We start from the raw sequence: 16,595 nt of genomic DNA on the forward strand, positions 1-16,595 counted from the left end.
ATTTTCGATGCTTTAAAAAATTCTAAATGACCCTCTGATGTCACATGGACTACTTTGATGATGTTTTTCTTACCTTTCTGGACATGGACAGTATATCGTACACACAGCTTCAATGGAGGGACAGAAAGCTCTCGGACTAAATCTAAAATATCTTAAACTGTGTTCCAAAAATAAACGGAGCTGTCACAGGTTTGGAACGACATGAGGGTGAGTTATTAATGACAACATTTTCATTTTTGGGTGAACTAACGCTTTAAATGTAGTAAGAAAAATAAACTATTATCTAAAAAAAAATCTCATCTTACCCAAATACACAAAACTAAATATATCTTGCTTCAAGGATGTTTACATATTTTTACATAAAAAAATAAGCTTTTTTTTCAGTGTAAGCCAATCTTATTTTAGAGCAACTAGGTTACATTAGTAACTTATGATGGAAGGACAATTTGTACACATTTTTGCAGCAAATATCCAAATGATCCTGACAGTGAAATGTCTCTCCATAGTCATTATTCAGTTAAATCTGATTAAAAAGGAGAATGTTACATGAGTTTTATAGATTAATGTTTGTATGATTGTCCTGAATAAAGACATAGTTCCTGCCAGTAACCCTAGTCTTTAAAGCGAGAGTCCCCCCAAACACATGTACTTTATTTCTAGATACTCATCAATGCCATATTTGGATCCTTCTCTGCCCAGTCCAGACTGTTTGATTCCACCAAAAGAGGCTTCTGTGGTGGAGATCAGACCTTCGTTGACCCCAACCATGCCCACCTCCATCTGCTCAGCCACCCGCCAGATCTGACTGATGTCTCTGGAGTAAAAGTAACCTGATAAAAGAAAACAGTTTGGAATGTAATTCCATAGAAAGAGCCAAGTGATAAAAGTTATGTAGCTCCCTTTGCTTTACTTGACCCTTCAGACACATAAGGGTACAGTGGAGCTAAAGGACAATAGGATTTTTCTGGTCCAAAAAAACAAAAAACAAAAAGTATATAAACCAGATGATTATATGATACACTCCTGAACAAAATCTTAAGACCATGGGATGCATCGCAATTTTTACACATTTTGCACTAGTGGATCATAACCGGGTTGTAAGTGCTGCTTCAAAATGCCAAAAGAAAGAACAGGATCAAGAGACAAAAAATAGAGAGTAGGCAATTTATTGAAAACTGCATTTAAAGTCAAACAGGCTGTTCATCAGCTGATCAAAAATGTAAGACCATTGCCCAAAAATAAACTCACAACAAAACTAAAAGTGTCAAAAAAGGACTCAGTAGTGAGTAGCCCCACCGTTCTTGTTGATCACTTCAAACACTCGTTTCGGCATGCTTGATGTGACTGTTTCCAGGAGGCTGGTGGGAACGTTGGTCCATGTGGTGAAGATGGCTTCACGAAGGGCATCCACGGTCTGGAACTGACGTCCGTTTTTGTAAACTTCCCTTGCCATCCATCCCCAAATGTTCTCAATGGGATTTAGATCAGGGGAACACGCAGGATGGTCCAAAAGAGCAACGTTATTCTCCTGGAAGAAGTCCTTCGTCAGGCGGGCGTTGTGAATTGCAGCGTTGTCCTGTTGAAAGACCCAGTCATTACCACACAGACGGGGCCCCTCGGTCAAGAGGGATGCCCGCTGCAACAGATCCACATAGCCAGTCGCCGTTTGACGCCCTTGCACAACCTGAAGCTCCATTTTCCCATTGAAGGAAAAAGCACCCCAGATCATGATGGAGCCTCCTCCACTGTGCCGCGTAGAAAACATCTCAGGTGGGATCTCCTTGTCATGCCAGTAACGTTGGAAACCATCAGGACCATCCAGGTTAAATTTTTTCTCGTCAGAGAATAAAACTTTATTCCACCTTTCAATGTCCCATGTTTGGTACTCCCTTGCAAATTCCAAACGGGCAAGTTTGTGTCGTGGGAGGAGACGTGGCCTTTGAAGACGTTTTTTGTTCTTGAAGCCCTTCTCTAGCAGATGACGTCTTATGGTTATTGGGCTGCAGTCAGCATCAGTAAGGGCCTTAATTTGGGTCGAGGATCGACCTGTGTCTTCACGGACAACCCGTCGGATCCTGCGGCTCAGTGCAGGTGAAATCTTTTTGGGTCTACCACTTGACTTTTTTGTCCCATAACTCTCAGGATTTTTTAAGAAATGTAAAATGACTGTCTTACTGCGTCCAACCTCGGCAGCGATGGCGCGTTGTGTGTGACCTTGCTTGTGCAGCTCAACAATCCTGCCACGTTCAAAAAGAGAAAGCCTTTTTGCCTTTGCCATCAGAAGATCTTGACAGTATGACTGCTTGAAAAACAAAGACATGAAAGCCATGTTTTTGTGCAGATTTGACCTTTTTATGGCTATGGTCTTAAACTTTTGATCAGCTGATGAACAGCCTGTTTGACCTTAAATGCAGTTTTCAATAAATTGCCTACTCTCTATTTTTTATCTCTTGCTCCTGTTTCTTCTTATGGCATTTTGAAGCAGCACTTACAACCCGGTTATGATGCACTAGTGCGAAATGTGTAAAATTTGCAAGCATCCCCTGGTCTTAAGATTTTGTTCAGGAGTGTATATGCAATCATATATCAGATATCTGCAAACCATATATATATATATATATATATATATATATATATATATATTAAAAAAAAGGTTTCTTATGCTCACCAAGGTTACACTTATTTGAAAATATTGTAAAAACAATAACATTGTCAAATATTATTAAAGCTGCGGTAGGTAACTTTTGACGCTCTAGCAGTTAATAAACAGAACTGTTTGCGTCTTGCGGAAGAACATCGTAGCCGGAACTACTTCTCTCTGTTTATGTCTATGAAGAATCACAGAGGTACTGGGTTACTCCGCCGCGGTATCCCAGAAGCAATCTAAAATAGCTGAATATAAACACTTATTATACGTGCACCCTAGTGATTCAGGACAAGCTAAAAACACGGTTTGGAAAATAGATTCATGGTGTACTCGCTTATTATATACATTTTTCTACATTTTGAACACAAACAAAGTTACGGACCGCAGCTCTGATTGGTTGTTTCTTACCGGGAGCGGATGAATTTCTGCAAATGGCAATAAGACCAGTGGGAGGAGCCAGAGGAGCCAGAGGAGCTTGATTTTTTTCACAGATTATCTGTCTCATATTCTACTGTCAGGACATAATGACAGGTTTAATAAATATGTAAAAAATATATTTTTACAAAAGTTACCTACTGCAGCTTTAAATACAATTATAATATATTTGTTTTTGTTTTTTTGTCAACCATCACCAAGTGATTGAGATAATACATATGTAAAGTATTAATTTGATATATAATAGAATGGAGCACACACACATATACATTGATTATATATATATATATATATATATATATATATATATATATATATATATATATATATATATATATATATATATATATAATCAAAGACTTTTTCATGTAGAATAATATTTTAGTATCATAAATACATAATCAAAATAACCCCTTTGTTTTCGTTGTTTTATAGTGTTTAGGATGTAAACTAAATTAAAAGTCTTTTAACTCCCCTTTACCCTCCAGTATTTCAAGATTGGTTAATTCGCATTGTTGTCAAATGATTGTGTAGTGTAATGTAGTCTGTTGTAAATGTTTTCAAGAAGGAAAAAGTGGGCAAACTCAAAACTGTCCAACAAAACTTGGTTAATTTGCAAAGACGGACAAACCTGCTAAACCAACAGGAGAAGCATTGGCAATGGCAAGTGCCTCCTGTTCTGTGTTGAACCTGGTGAAGAAACCGAAATCAGCAGCAGACACAACCAGACATCATCAGCCAAAAAATTTAAATGAAATAAGAAATATTTTACATTTTTAATAATCAAAATGAAACCAAATTTTTTTTTAAACAACTGAAATTAAACTCAAATATTTTATGCTGATAATATATGATGAAATCGTTAGATAAATATATAAATATAAAATGTTTTAAATTACTAAATTTGAGGTTATCATGAAGTCATGTAACACAATAAATAATAAAAACTCACTTAACAACAGGAATAAGGGGTCCAAAGGTCTCCTCTCGCATGCAGAGCATGTCAGTGTTGACACTGGACAGCAGGGTGGGCTGCATAAAGGAGCCCTCCAGTCTCTTCCCACCTCGAACTATGACTGCTCCCAGTGACACAGCATCTGCAATCTGGTTCTCCACCTGAAAGAAACAACAGCTGATCAACACCATTAAACTCATCATCTTAACCACATGATATGTATGTGTGCTTGTTGACAGTGACATTAGTGTTTGCATCCAACAGAATCATCAGTTGCTGTATTTGCTTTGGGCATGAGGCACCTTCTCTGCAGCACGAGTGTTGATGAGTGGCCCCTGAGTGGTGGTGGGCTCTGAGCCGTGGCCAACCTTCAGTTCGGCATCCATAGCCTTCGCCAGCTTCTCCATGAAAGCATCATGGATGCCACTCTGGACCAAAAAGCGGTTGGAGCACACGCAGGTCTACAGCAGAGAGACACATTACAGGTGAGACATGGAAAACAGCTGTTTACAGTTACAAACATGTCAAATACACCCTAGTATTTACACGGTACTTAAAAGGTACTTCAAAGAGTACCATGGTTCTGAAACCTTACGAGTACCTGGAGTACACTACTTCACTCACTATTTATGAAAAACATTCACTTTTCTTTCTTGAAAATTGTGCAAAGGGTCAATGTATGCGGGTCAAATTTCTCCCCAAAATAAACAGAAAAAAATAAGCAATATTTTGCATAAAATAAATTTATTTGAAGGGAAAGTTCATCCAAAAATTAAAATTCTGTCATGAATTACTCACCCTTATGTTGTTCCAAACCCATATGACCATCAATACTTTCTCTACCGTTCAGTCTCCACCATCATTTACAAGTGTACAACAAAGCATGCGTGTGCATTCCTCTGCTTGTGAACAATGTTGTTCGGCGTCAGAACGCCTGCGTCAGCAGCATCATCATACGCATGCATTGTGGTTCTCCCGTGAATGGTGTTGCTGTGGCGTTGCTGTCTATTCAGGGTCAGAATGCTCTCGGATTATATCACAAATATCTTAATTTGTGTTCCGAAGATGAACCCTAAGATGATGGTCTTATGGGTTTTGAACGACATGAGGAATTGTGACAGAATTTTCATTTTGGGTGAACTACCGCTTTAAGAGTGAAATACACTAACCTGGCCTGAGTTCCTGAATTTGGAAGCCATCGCTCCAGCAACGGCTTTATCTACATCAGCACTGTCAAATACAATAAAGGGGGCGTGTCCTCCCAACTCCATGGACACCCTTTTAACAGTTCCTGCAGCGTGTCTTAGTAGTATCTGCAAAAGGATTCACTTAAGTGAGTGTAAAATTATAGTGAACATTAAATACTGACTGCACAAAGAAATTTTTACCTTGCCAGTGGCTGTGGAGCCAGTAAATGAGATTTTGGCCACGAGAGGGTCTGTGCAGAGCAGCTCCCCAACAGCAGGGGTCTTTTCTCTTGAACAGGGCACCACATTAAACACCCCAGGAGGAATGCCAGCCTGAACTGACAGCTAGATAAGAATACAATGCATTATGCACTCTTTCATACACATTACTGTTCAAGAGATCATTCTAATATGAAGATTTGGTTCTCATTATCAATGTTGAAAACAGCCATGCTTTGTTAAATACAAAATAATAAAACAGTATCACAATGTGTTTTACAAAGTATTTTTCACTTTAGAAAAATGTAAGGCATCCTCGAATAATTAATTTATTTCAAAAATGTTTTTCAAACATTTTAATCTTACAAACCCCCAAACTAGTTAATCTATAAAGTTTGCCTATCTTGCAGACTGGTAAATGTCAAATCAAGCAGGCTTTCATGGAAACAGACAGACCTCAGCAAGGGCCAGCGCAGAGAGAGGCGTGTCCTCAGCCGGCTTCACCACCACAGTGCAGCCCACCGCAAGCGCTGCGCCTACCTTCCTGGTGATCATGGCACTAGGGAAATTCCACTGTGAAATTGGAACATTAAAAATAACAACTGCGAGCTGACAGTTTTAATTTAGCTCATTGACCCTATGGTCTGATGGTGTTCTGTTGTCAGAATGAAGGAGGAAGTCTCACAGGTGTAATGATGGAAGCCACTCCCACCGGCTGCTTGAGTAACAGGATCTTGCGGTCCTTGGCTGGAGGTGCGACAATATCTCCATACACACGCCTGGCCTCTTCAGAAAACCACTCCAGAAAGGAGGCAGAATATGTCATCTCACCAACAGACTCCTTCATAGGCTTCCCCTGCACACACATTTGAGTGAACCAATACTAATATCTGAATCCTGGTTAATAGAAACGTTAGATGTGCAGAATACCTACAGACTCGGCTGTGATCAACTTGGCAAGATCTTCCTTGTGCTGATTGATCAGATCAAACCACTTCCGCAGCAAAATGCTTCTCTCCTGCAAAGAGCATGCATCATCCCATTCATTTAAATCTTAATTTTTTTTTATTATTCAAATAGTTTTTTCACATTACAATAATGAGAGGTGTGAAGGAAAATTTGCTTAATTGTCATGAAAATAATCACAATAGTCACAATGCAAAACATAGCACTAAGTAAATGGTCTTTTTACCCCTAGGCGCCTTTGAGTGCCATGTTCTGAAAATACCAAGGTATTATCATTCGTTATCAGGTGTACTACCCCAGTACATTTTTGAAACTGTAGTAAACAAGGTATTTTGTAATTTTTAACTTCGTACGTTCCTTTAATTAATTAGATCTAATGAGCTATATACTACTGTCGTGCATTTCCCACAAATCACCTTGGCTGTGTGACTCTTCCACGGGTGAAACGCTTTGTACGCAGCATAGACAGCGTCTTGAGCTTCCTTTGTACCGCAGTCTGACACCTTCACGATCTCTTCTCCCGTGGCTGGATCTAACACGGGGAACGTGGATGCAGCGGAGACCCAGCGCCCTTCTATGAAGGCTTGAGTCCGCAGGAGCTGCGCTGACACACCGAGGCTGTAGGGCCGCTGCAGCATCATGGGTAAGCCAGAGAACACCTGCCGGAGAATACACCGACCTCTTGAGAGATATAAACTGCCCATGGTAAGAACTGACAGGTCTTAAAAAAAAAACCGTATATGTTCGTCAGTCAGCAGGTTGAGGCTTGCAGGAGTCTAAAATCAAGCTCAGTCCAGTACAGAAAAGAGGGTGGTTGCTGTAAACACGCGATTTTAAGCGCTTTATCAATTTTCTCCTTATTTAGATTATACTATCGACTGTAGCATGCACTACACACACACATATACAATTTTATCTTAATTAATTTCGGCTGTCACTCCAAAAATACAGATTAAAAATATATATATATATATATCAAGTAATAATTGTCCAGTGGATTGCGTGTTGCAAATCTCTTTGCATTTCACTCACTGCGAGTGTAAAGCAGGAAGTACAATCCGACTTCGACAGACGGTAGTTCCTTTCTTTTACTGTCTATGGTAGCGACGTCCGATTCATGAACGAATCATTATTGAGTCGGATCTTTTCAAACCATCGAAACGATTCGTTCAATAATCAGTCCGGAATGAACCATGTGTTATATGTCCGATTCATAATGAGCCATGAACCGAACTATTAACATAGACAGTAAAAGAAAAAACTTTTAACGGATTAAGACAGGGATGACGAGCCCTTCCGAGAATGCAACGCAGGGTTGTTACAATCAGCAGATGCACAGCTGATCCCTCTGTGACAACTTTACTTACGCGACATATTTATTTATTATACATATTTTACATTTACATATTCTTAACATTTATTTCAAGTTCCTTTACATATAATAAACAACTGTTTATCCTACACAGAATCTCATAATTTAAAGAAACTATCATGTCCTAAGATCCTCATGGTCTCCTCAAGGGAGGAGAACAAAAACGTTATTCGATTATTATTTTTTTTTTTTTTGCTCTTCTTTTTTCGTGTTCCTTTAAACAACGACATCAACATGCATTATTGTTCTAGATCTTGACATATGTTACAAGCACTCACTATATTAGTACACTAAATTGCATACAAGTGAACAAATCAACAGCAACTGGTGATGTATTAAATATATGTATTTATATAAAACATCTACATAATGACAGTATTTCAATAAGAGTTTGTCTGAAAACTTATGTATTCATTTGAAAATTTAGAGAACAGCACTAGAAGTCCCTCGAGCGAAAAACGAGGCTCCTTTATCATGGAGTTTAAAATGAAATATTTTTCGTTGGTTGTAGATGGTCTCTCCTCCCTGTCGCCACCAAACTGACATCTAAAAAGAAGAAAAACCCAACATCAAAAGAGTTAGCTCACTTCAAAGCCATTTAATACAGTGATCTTTAACATGAAAATGCACCTGTCCATGTATGTCCCTGCAGTAGCCTGTTGGTAACCCCTCTACATGTAAAGCCAAGTTACACTGATGAACTAGTCCCCTCTGCAGCAGGTTTGATCCCTCTTCATCATCATCTGCATCCTCCTCACATCTCACCAGAATAACCATATTTCCCTGGATATCATTAGACACATATAGTTAATTTATCATAATACAGTATGAAACCAACTGCATCTGACATTATTTTAGGCCCTCACACAAAAAACACTGACTCACCTGTAACTCAGAGCACACGGTGGCTTGGCAGTAGAGGGTAAAGTCTAGTATTGCTCCAACACTAACTCCTAAACTCAGGAGCACACTGAGATCATCTATGAGTAACACTGGAGGACCCCATGATTCACCAGCATCACCATCTCCTCTCTGACGCACACAACGGTCCACAAATCTGAACAGACCTTCCAGTCCAGCACCTGGGGTCCTAGAAAAAAAAAGGCACATAACACTAAAGGGAAAAAAATAATTGAGATCGAATGTATTTAAAATAGATTTTCATAAATTATATGTGCCTGAGATAACTCAAGGGTTGCGTCTCCTGACTGGTGTCCTCCTGTAATACAACTCCGATAGAATTCTTCAGTCCTTCAAGAAACACCAACTGGCCCTTCTCTCTTGCCTGGGCCAGACTCACTCCCTGCCCAGAAACATTACGATCAAGACATGTGAATGTCATCAACAAAATGTCTAAACAGAGCAAGGTGATATAAACTTACCAGCCTCTGACCGACAGCACTGTAATGACTAAAGGACTGCACAAGACCCAGAAAACACACCTTACAGCCAGCTGGAAATATACAAGTTTAAAATTAAAGGAAATAAAACAAATTAATACATTCATTTTTCTCACTATAAACAATAGGTCCCTTACCACGTAAATAGAAAGACAGATGGTGATGAATGAGGAATGATGCATCAGCTCGTCTGTCTGACACCAGGATAAAGTCACTCTACAAGTGCAAAGAACAACGGTTAGAGTCAGTGACATTGTATATGTTTCTCCAAGCTTGTGATGAGATGTAATTATTACCGATTTGAAACTGTCTGGAGTGGCATTGAGAATACTGTTCAATTCTGGGAACATGTTTGTGATATAGAAATTAACTTGACAACAGTTGAGCAGGATATGCTGCTGTCCCCTCTCTACTACTCCAGATCTTCTTCAGTATTTCTCATGCTGGCAAGAAAAACAATTGTAAACAAAAGCAAAGCATGTAGCTTTAAAGGCGCACGCATTCTTGTGTTTAATGTTACATGCTAATTTAATATTAACGTTGCGTAAGTATTTAAAGTTTCGAAAATAAGAAGAGAATATGTACCTGTAGAGTAACGTACCTGCACCGCCTGCAATAACATCGTTTTTTTTTTTATATATATATATATATATATATATATATATACAAATAAATATGAAGAGGTATCCTTTACTGTCTATGGAGGTATCTCGCGTTTGCCTATTATGCTAGTCAACGTGGGTACGGAAGCCGCATGAAGACAATCTTTCCGAAAATGCGTTTTGGTAGTAACCCATGAGGAAAACGAATGAATAATTAATTTTAATTAGTGAAATAATATTCTTTTCCCCCTTAAAGAACAAACAAACTAGTAGATATACCAAACCTTAAAAATATTTATTTTGACCAGAGATAAAAATGTAGCTGCAAGTGCACTAAAGACAGGCCCAGATAGTGTTTCATTACAAAAATATATATGTAAAAATATACAAACAAGAAAACTCGGAAACAAACTGTTGATCTTTATGTATCATGTGCCTGGGTCTGCTTTTAGTTAGAACTCTAAGCATTTGCTTCCAACACACTGAAATACAATTAATTATGCTCGTCAAATTTTACAACAAAATAAAAGTGTAAACATAACTTGTTTAGGCCTAAAAACGAATTTCAACACATCAATGTTTTAACCTATAAAGCACTGTTAATGAAATCCTATACAACAGACATCCTTAATGTATAAAAAGCAAGAAAAAAACGGGGAAAACATTGTCTTGACCAAATTAATCACCCATCATTCAATAAATAGTATAATTTCGGTTTAGAAATTTGCATATGTACAGAGCAAAAATAAGTTTTGCAAAATAATGGTAATGCAAGCCCTTAAAATTCAATTCATGGAATGTTAATCATCAGCTGTGTACCTCGAAAACATCAAAGATAATGCAAAAATTTTTTCTATGAGAAGAAAATCTATAGAACATTTTAAACCTTGATATACAAGCATGGACGCAACTGATGATATAACTTTACTTAAGGACTGACTGTACAAGCTGCTAACATCTATAAAGCAGCTGGGAAAATTTACAGGGAAAGTCAGATCAGGCACATGGACCAGACCATGAAATGCAAGCAAAGACATGTTGCATATTTTTTAGAGCACAAAACACTGAAATGCAAATCGTGATTTAGTGTCAGAACAAAACAGAACAAAGGAAATGATGCAAGATAAAAAATAAAAAAAATGTAACAACCATTGAGCTCTGAAAGTAGTCACTTATCTTTATAAACAGCTAAAAGTATTCTAATACATGAGTCTGTTACTAAGTAAATACATAGCTAGCTACGGATTATCACACCACCCAATGCCGACTGCATCAATAAGACATGTCTCACCCTGTATGAGCAGGTCAATGTTGCACAAAGCCATAACGTAAGTCAACTTATCTTGAAAAATGTCTAATATTGTTCGTTATATAATCTATTGTTAACCTTCATTCTAAATGTCTTATATCACTATTTTAGGAATGTTCCGAGTTCAAGTTAACCTCTACCTCTAACCTCTAATTGCATTTGCGATTACAATTTTGACTTGACCTTCAGTTTTGTTTTTTAAGACAAATCGTGGTTATAATAATTCTCAACACTCCACCAGGCAATCAGCATTAAGCTAGTAAACCCAGTCATTTTTGCACAATATTTCCATGGTTCAATGACCTTGAATATCTTTTAAAAAGGCCAATTTTGCATCTCAAATAAAACATTTCATATTAATTCCTTAATGCAGGTGATTTTACAAAAATATCAGCTTCACCTCCAGAAAACTGTCCCAGTTTATTTTTTATCAAAGTGCAAAGTAACTTGAATGTTTTTTTTTTTTATAGATAAAACTTTACTAGTCAAAATTGTGTGTACCCAGAACATTCTTTTAAGTACAATATGGTTTTGACTTCTAGTACAGTATGCATTAGAGGTGCATAACAGGGCTTGATTGAAAAGCATTATCACTAAAACTTCCATAACTTGCACTGCTGTATATTAAAAAGACACGTCTGGTCTTCCTATTTAGTCAATCTGAGCTACTCCGCATCGCTGAAGCCACCTAAATACAACTCAGGCTACATCTTTGTAGAGGTTTGTACAGAAACTGAATGCAATGAGGAAAAAAGAAGTATAAAAACAAAAGGTTATGATTTACAATAAATAAATACAAATGTCACACTCCAGGCACACAGATTAGAGTGTATGTAATTCCTGAGTGTTTGCTCCTATGGCATACTCTCTGAGCTGGCTGTAATATCTGCAGTCTCCACTAGCGTTACTGTTTCTCCTGCTGTTGAGTCAAGGGGCTCCTCTTTAATGATGATGGCCCCTTCTGGCAACATGACAACTTCCTCTTCGCCAACCACCTCCTCCTCTTCCTCTTCCTCTTCCTGGAGCACCACTTCCTCTTGGGGCTCTGTGCTGGTGCCATTGGTCTGCCCGTTGGCAATAGCCTCTAGTTTAAGCCTGTACTCCTCAGCTTCCTGTTCCTTTCTTATTAACTGCTGTCTGTACTCCTGGGCTTTTCTGTTTGCTTCTTTCAGCTGCCGTTCCAGTAGTTCCCGACTGTCCTTCTCAGTGGGCTCCTACAGAAAACACCAAATGGTTAACTTTCAAATTGATTTTGCATTCCAAAGAGTATGATTTAAATCAGAATCTCTGCTCGTCAGACCTTGTGTTTAACATCTGTGTGGTTGACGGTTGATTCAAATTTCCGCTTCCGTGTTGGGACTGGTTTGGTGTCCTCTGTTATGATCTCCTCTGCAATCTGACCCGCTGGCACTGCAACCACTAAATATATACAACAGGTATGTTACAATACAAATACTGCATCGATGTCTGTAAACTATAAATCTACTCACTTTGCTGCCCCTGCATTGTGACAAAGAATTTCTGTCCCAAGTTGCCAGTCTGCAGGTTTCCCTGTTGGTCGGTTACTATGGTGATGACTCTCTGGCCATCCTCCCCTACAAGATGCTGGATGGCAGAATCTACCGAATCAGCAGCAATCCCAGTCTCTGCAGCTCCTGCTGGGATATAGCAGCAGTTTGTTAACAAAAGAGAAATACACAAATATAGCATAATAGCGGTCAATTAAATACTGCTGCAAAATGAATATTCACCAAGCATGAAATGCAAGAAAAATTGTTTTTAGTGGGTAAATAAAATGCCAGTTGGTTGGTAATTTTGTTATGAATTGCGGACCAATTTTAAGCGCAATTTAAGTCAAAGTCACACGAACCTTTGCATTTTCTAATACTGTATCCCAAGGAAAAATGAATCGTCATAGGTTTACAAAGTACGCCTAAAGTTTTGTTTTTGTTTTTCAAACATGTGGTAATAATTACACTACTGTTCAAAAGTATGAGGTCGGTTTTTCATGTAGTTGAAATAAGTGTCTAATGCTCACCAAAGCTACATTTATTTGACAAATAAAATACATACAAATAAATAAACTGTTTTATTGTGAAATATTATTACAATTTTAAATAACTTTTCTATTTTAATATATTTTATATTTATATATTTAATTGTTAATGTATTCTGGTGATGGCAAAGCTGAATTGTAAAGCTGAGTCTTTAGTGGGTACGTTTACATTCAATTGGACTGAATTCATTCCGACTGATGAATCTGAATGTAGTGTTTACATGAATGCTAAATAAAGTGATCAGGTTGATGTGTGCATTTATATGTCACAAGTTTCAAATGGGAAAATATTTTTTTTTTTCTACATGCGCGCACACACATAATTTCTCACTGTTTGCACATAATAAACACTCTCCAACACAGTTTCTTAATTTGTTTTTAAAAGCAGAATTAATATTTACCACCCCCTTCAATCAGATCAAAATCTCATTCCGATCAATCTCAATCGGATCGATTAAGGTGTTTATATGAAGGCTTTTTAATCGGATTGAGCCATCAATCCAATTACAAACAGATTATTTGGTTGCATGTAAATGTAGCCAGTGTCACATGAGCCACCAGAACATTCTCTAGTATGCTGATATGGTGCTCAAGAAATATTAGTTTTTAATATCAATGGTGAAAACTGTTTTGCTGCTTATAATTTTTGTGTGACTGGTAATAATATTTTAAGGGTTCTTTGATTTAGAGAAAGTTTTAGTGTATGTGGGAAAACTTCTTGCACTAAGCCAACACATTGAATATACTAGGGGCAAAATTACAATTTATATGGAAAGAACAGACGGAAAGAACAGGATGGCACAGCCATTGTCATATTGACAATAACTTTTTTTTTAATAAAAAAATATGTAAACCAATTTCAATAATGTTGTCATTCATTCACTATTGACAAGCATGGAAACAAAACTGAACTAAACCCATACCTGCGTTAGCCTTAGCATTAGTGAGAACAATATCAGAGAGATTGACGACTCCAGAGGAAGAGATGATGAACTGAGGGCTGGATGTGGCGGGTGATGTGCTGCCTAGGATAGTCCTCTCTGGATTCATATTAACTTGGTTCTGCATTCCCTCCTAGAACAATGATAAAAAAACATTGAGGTTTAAGACTGCAGCCTGATTTTGCCTATAAACTCTAATTACACAACAGCTGGTGCATTTTACTTTGTGCCATGATATCAGATGATTTTACCTGTAACAATAGCATCATCTCTGTGTTTCCTCGGTCCACTGCAATGTTAAAAGGCGTCTTCTCAAACTTGCTGAGGGCATGAGTATCAGCGCCGTATTTGATCAACAGCTCCACGACTCCCCTGTGCCCATGTTCTGTAGCCCAGTGCAGGGCGGTCATTTTCAGCATGTCTTTGGCATTGATGTCTGCTCCACTCTGTTCAGGTATAACAATTATGATAACTCAACAAAAAGTACGAAAAAAATCCAATACTATTCTCCATTCATCTGTTCTTACCTTGACCAACAGCTCAACGATGCTTGAGTGGCCCTCTGCCGCAGCCATGTGGAGGGGGGTCCGATCCACTTTAGTGCGGGCATCTCTACTCACACCGGCACGGAGAAGCACCTCAGCAGTGGAGTAGTGCCCGTACTGCGCTGCTAAATGAAGCGGTGAGGTTCCCAGCTAAAACATATTACCATAGTCACATTATATTTAAATCTTGGTTATAAATGGCAGACAATAAGCAACAAGCAGTAAACACGACTCACCCAGTCTGTAGTAAAAGGAGCTCCATTGGCCATAAGTGACCTCACTTCATCATCCTGTCCTTTGCGTGCTGCCTCCAACAAACGCTTTCCCAAATCCACAAGCGACATCTAATCATGCAATCAGAAGCATCAGAATATAGTGAATGTTGAGACTGAAAATGTGCTTCCATTCGTGGGGTGTTTAACCAAGGTGCAGTGTTTCAAAGAAAATGCCCAAAAGATGTAAAGCAGGAAATGGGTTCCAGTTATACAAACTGTATGCTGAATGACACTGTGGTTATATTAGTCATAAGACTGTGTTCCATAAGGACAGAGTGTTTTTAAGCGCCAGGAAGCGGATGTGTACATTAACGTTAGACAGAATACATTATCAGTGACAGGACGGGAAATGGTAATCATTTTATAATAAGGCAAGTTCCAGTGAAAGGTTTCATGCTTTTGTTGACAAAATTACTGGACGCACATTTTCACGCACAGCCAGGTTTATTTACTTTATGCAGTGTTATTATTTAATATTTAAATAACAGTTTAGTAATCTGTTTCACAATAATTATAACAATAAATATATTATCCTTAGTTATACCTAACGAGATTTTAGTAACATAATACAGTAAATATGTATTATTTTCATGAGCACGCTAATAATCTGGCAAGTTAAAAACATATGACTAAATTTATCATCTACAACAAGTTGTGTTTAATTTTCGCTTAAGTTTTTAAGTTAAAAAATAACTCTTCATATTGTCATGTGATCGTCTAGAGTTCCTATATCGCCAATATCCTATACAATATTTAATTAAAATATCTTTTTACTGACAGTTATCAAACTCCTGCAGTCAGTTGCTAGTAAACAGAATAAAGCAAAACTTCTGCTGCTCACCTCGCCACAAATGTCTCCCGAAGACTTTTAATGTATAATAACACGTTAGATACGGTGGAGACCAGGCGTATGCTTCGGCTATTTAATGCGATTTAGTGTTCTATCATACTTTTCAATACTTTTTGAAAACAAACATAACATAGATGGGGATTTTTGTCGTCAAAGATGGCGCACGAACGGTACCGGAAATACAAATATTTGATTGGTTCTTCTTTGGTGGTGTTTAAAAGTTGAGGTGTTTGTAGTGCCCCCTACTGCATAACCAGTGGGAGATAACTTTTCTATGCTTTTGAAAATTAAGAGATTTAAGCAAATACGTTTCCTCCAATTTGTTATTTTACAATTTAAATATCTTTCTTCACGACAGGAATCCTGAGATTGCTAACTTTTCCAACGATTAAGTTTAAAAACCACAATCTGTTATGTGCAATTTTGCATTAGATGATAATGCATTGTGTCACTTCAGAGAAATTGTTATTATTTTGCAATTGTAATATTTATATTTCTGGAAAAATAGATTAAATATTTTTAATGAATATAACATTTTGCATTAAAATATATTCTGTTGTTGTTGTTTTTCTCATCAGTATATACACTAATAATAATAATAATACAAAATAAATAATCATCATCATCATCATTTTCCAAATGAGGTAACGTTACACTGGATTATGTTTAATACACAATTTACTGCAAAAGTGCACACTGATTTGCTTTTAAATCTTCAGCACTGAAACCTAAGGGAGAAATTTAGATGGAGTAAAATAAAAAAAATTGGAGTAAATTCGTTCGCATAAACCGCTCTATTTTCATCAACAAAGCTATGAAAGAAAGACAGATATTAT

General features: G+C 37.5%; 3 protein-coding genes across 6 annotated transcripts; all 3 read right to left on the reverse strand.

Annotated features, from left to right (window-relative positions):
• Nucleotides 1-42: 42 nt before the first annotated feature.
• Nucleotides 43-7,532, reverse strand: LOC113059752 (succinate-semialdehyde dehydrogenase, mitochondrial-like). 2 transcript variants are annotated; one of them, XM_026228317.1, is made up of 11 exons: nucleotides 7,442-7,532; nucleotides 6,826-7,068; nucleotides 6,378-6,461; nucleotides 6,129-6,299; nucleotides 5,900-6,016; nucleotides 5,426-5,569; nucleotides 5,207-5,350; nucleotides 4,340-4,498; nucleotides 4,035-4,198; nucleotides 3,714-3,772; nucleotides 43-830 (listed from the first exon to the last, which is right to left on the reverse strand). In XM_026228317.1, exons 2-11 carry the CDS (start codon nucleotides 7,048-7,050, stop codon nucleotides 619-621), a joined length of 1,479 nt encoding a protein of 492 aa, XP_026084102.1. In that variant the 5' UTR covers nucleotides 7,051-7,068; nucleotides 7,442-7,532; the 3' UTR covers nucleotides 43-618. The 2 variants fall into 2 exon arrangements, with proteins under 2 accessions (XP_026084102.1, XP_026084101.1); XM_026228316.1 differs by having other exon boundaries at nucleotides 6,826-7,130; nucleotides 7,442-7,526.
• A 446-nt stretch (nucleotides 7,533-7,978) lies between these two features.
• On the reverse strand, nucleotides 7,979-9,920 carry LOC113059756 (elongator complex protein 6-like). 2 transcript variants are annotated; one of them, XM_026228329.1, is made up of 8 exons: nucleotides 9,783-9,920; nucleotides 9,478-9,624; nucleotides 9,319-9,397; nucleotides 9,164-9,234; nucleotides 8,960-9,084; nucleotides 8,667-8,871; nucleotides 8,412-8,564; nucleotides 7,979-8,327 (listed from the first exon to the last, which is right to left on the reverse strand). In XM_026228329.1, the coding sequence occupies exons 2-8, from the start codon at nucleotides 9,529-9,531 to the stop codon at nucleotides 8,205-8,207; spliced, it is 810 nt and encodes a 269-aa protein (XP_026084114.1). In that variant the 5' UTR covers nucleotides 9,532-9,624; nucleotides 9,783-9,920; the 3' UTR covers nucleotides 7,979-8,204. The 2 variants fall into 2 exon arrangements, with proteins under 2 accessions (XP_026084114.1, XP_026084113.1); XM_026228328.1 differs by having other exon boundaries at nucleotides 9,767-9,916.
• Nucleotides 9,921-10,057: 137 nt separating this feature from the next.
• LOC113059755 (GA-binding protein subunit beta-2-like) lies at nucleotides 10,058-15,925 on the reverse strand. 2 transcript variants are annotated; one of them, XM_026228327.1, is made up of 8 exons: nucleotides 15,751-15,925; nucleotides 14,871-14,978; nucleotides 14,617-14,784; nucleotides 14,341-14,535; nucleotides 14,072-14,222; nucleotides 12,583-12,747; nucleotides 12,393-12,511; nucleotides 10,058-12,306 (listed from the first exon to the last, which is right to left on the reverse strand). In XM_026228327.1, the coding sequence occupies exons 2-8, from the start codon at nucleotides 14,976-14,978 to the stop codon at nucleotides 11,947-11,949; spliced, it is 1,266 nt and encodes a 421-aa protein (XP_026084112.1). In that variant the 5' UTR covers nucleotides 15,751-15,925; the 3' UTR covers nucleotides 10,058-11,946. The 2 variants fall into 2 exon arrangements, with proteins under 2 accessions (XP_026084112.1, XP_026084110.1); XM_026228325.1 differs by having other exon boundaries at nucleotides 12,583-12,750.
• Nucleotides 15,926-16,595: the final 670 nt, after the last annotated feature.

The sequence above is a fragment of the Carassius auratus genome, chromosome 41 (genome assembly GCF_003368295.1).
Source record: "Carassius auratus strain Wakin chromosome 41, ASM336829v1, whole genome shotgun sequence".
Taxonomy (NCBI): Eukaryota; Metazoa; Chordata; class Actinopteri; order Cypriniformes; family Cyprinidae; genus Carassius; species Carassius auratus.

Excerpts from the sequence above, each read along its gene's own strand:
- LOC113059752 (XM_026228316.1), bottom strand. The coding sequence starts at position 7,113 with ATGGGCAGTTTATATCTCTCAAGAGGTCGGTGTATTCTCCGGCAGGTG. Across the intron at positions 6,300-6,377 it reads AGTTGATCACAGCCGAGTCT|GGGAAGCCTATGAAGGAGTC; the intron begins GTAGGTATTCTG and ends ATGTGTGTGCAG. Across the intron at positions 3,773-4,034 it reads CCCCTTATTCCTGTTGTTAA|GTTCAACACAGAACAGGAGG; the intron begins GTGAGTTTTTAT and ends TTTCTTCACCAG.
- LOC113059756 (XM_026228329.1), bottom strand. The coding sequence starts at position 9,531 with ATGTTCCCAGAATTGAACAGTATTCTCAATGCCACTCCAGACAGTTTC. Across the intron at positions 9,398-9,477 it reads CTCCAGACAGTTTCAAATCG|AGTGACTTTATCCTGGTGTC; the intron begins GTAATAATTACA and ends TTGCACTTGTAG. Across the intron at positions 9,235-9,318 it reads TCTGTCTTTCTATTTACGTG|CTGGCTGTAAGGTGTGTTTT; the intron begins GTAAGGGACCTA and ends GTATATTTCCAG.
- LOC113059755 (XM_026228325.1), bottom strand. The coding sequence starts at position 14,978 with ATGTCGCTTGTGGATTTGGGAAAGCGTTTGTTGGAGGCAGCACGCAAA. Across the intron at positions 12,512-12,582 it reads CACAATGCAGGGGCAGCAAA|TGGTTGCAGTGCCAGCGGGT; the intron begins GTGAGTAGATTT and ends GTATATATTTAG. Across the intron at positions 12,307-12,392 it reads ACACAGATGTTAAACACAAG|GAGCCCACTGAGAAGGACAG; the intron begins GTCTGACGAGCA and ends TGTTTTCTGTAG.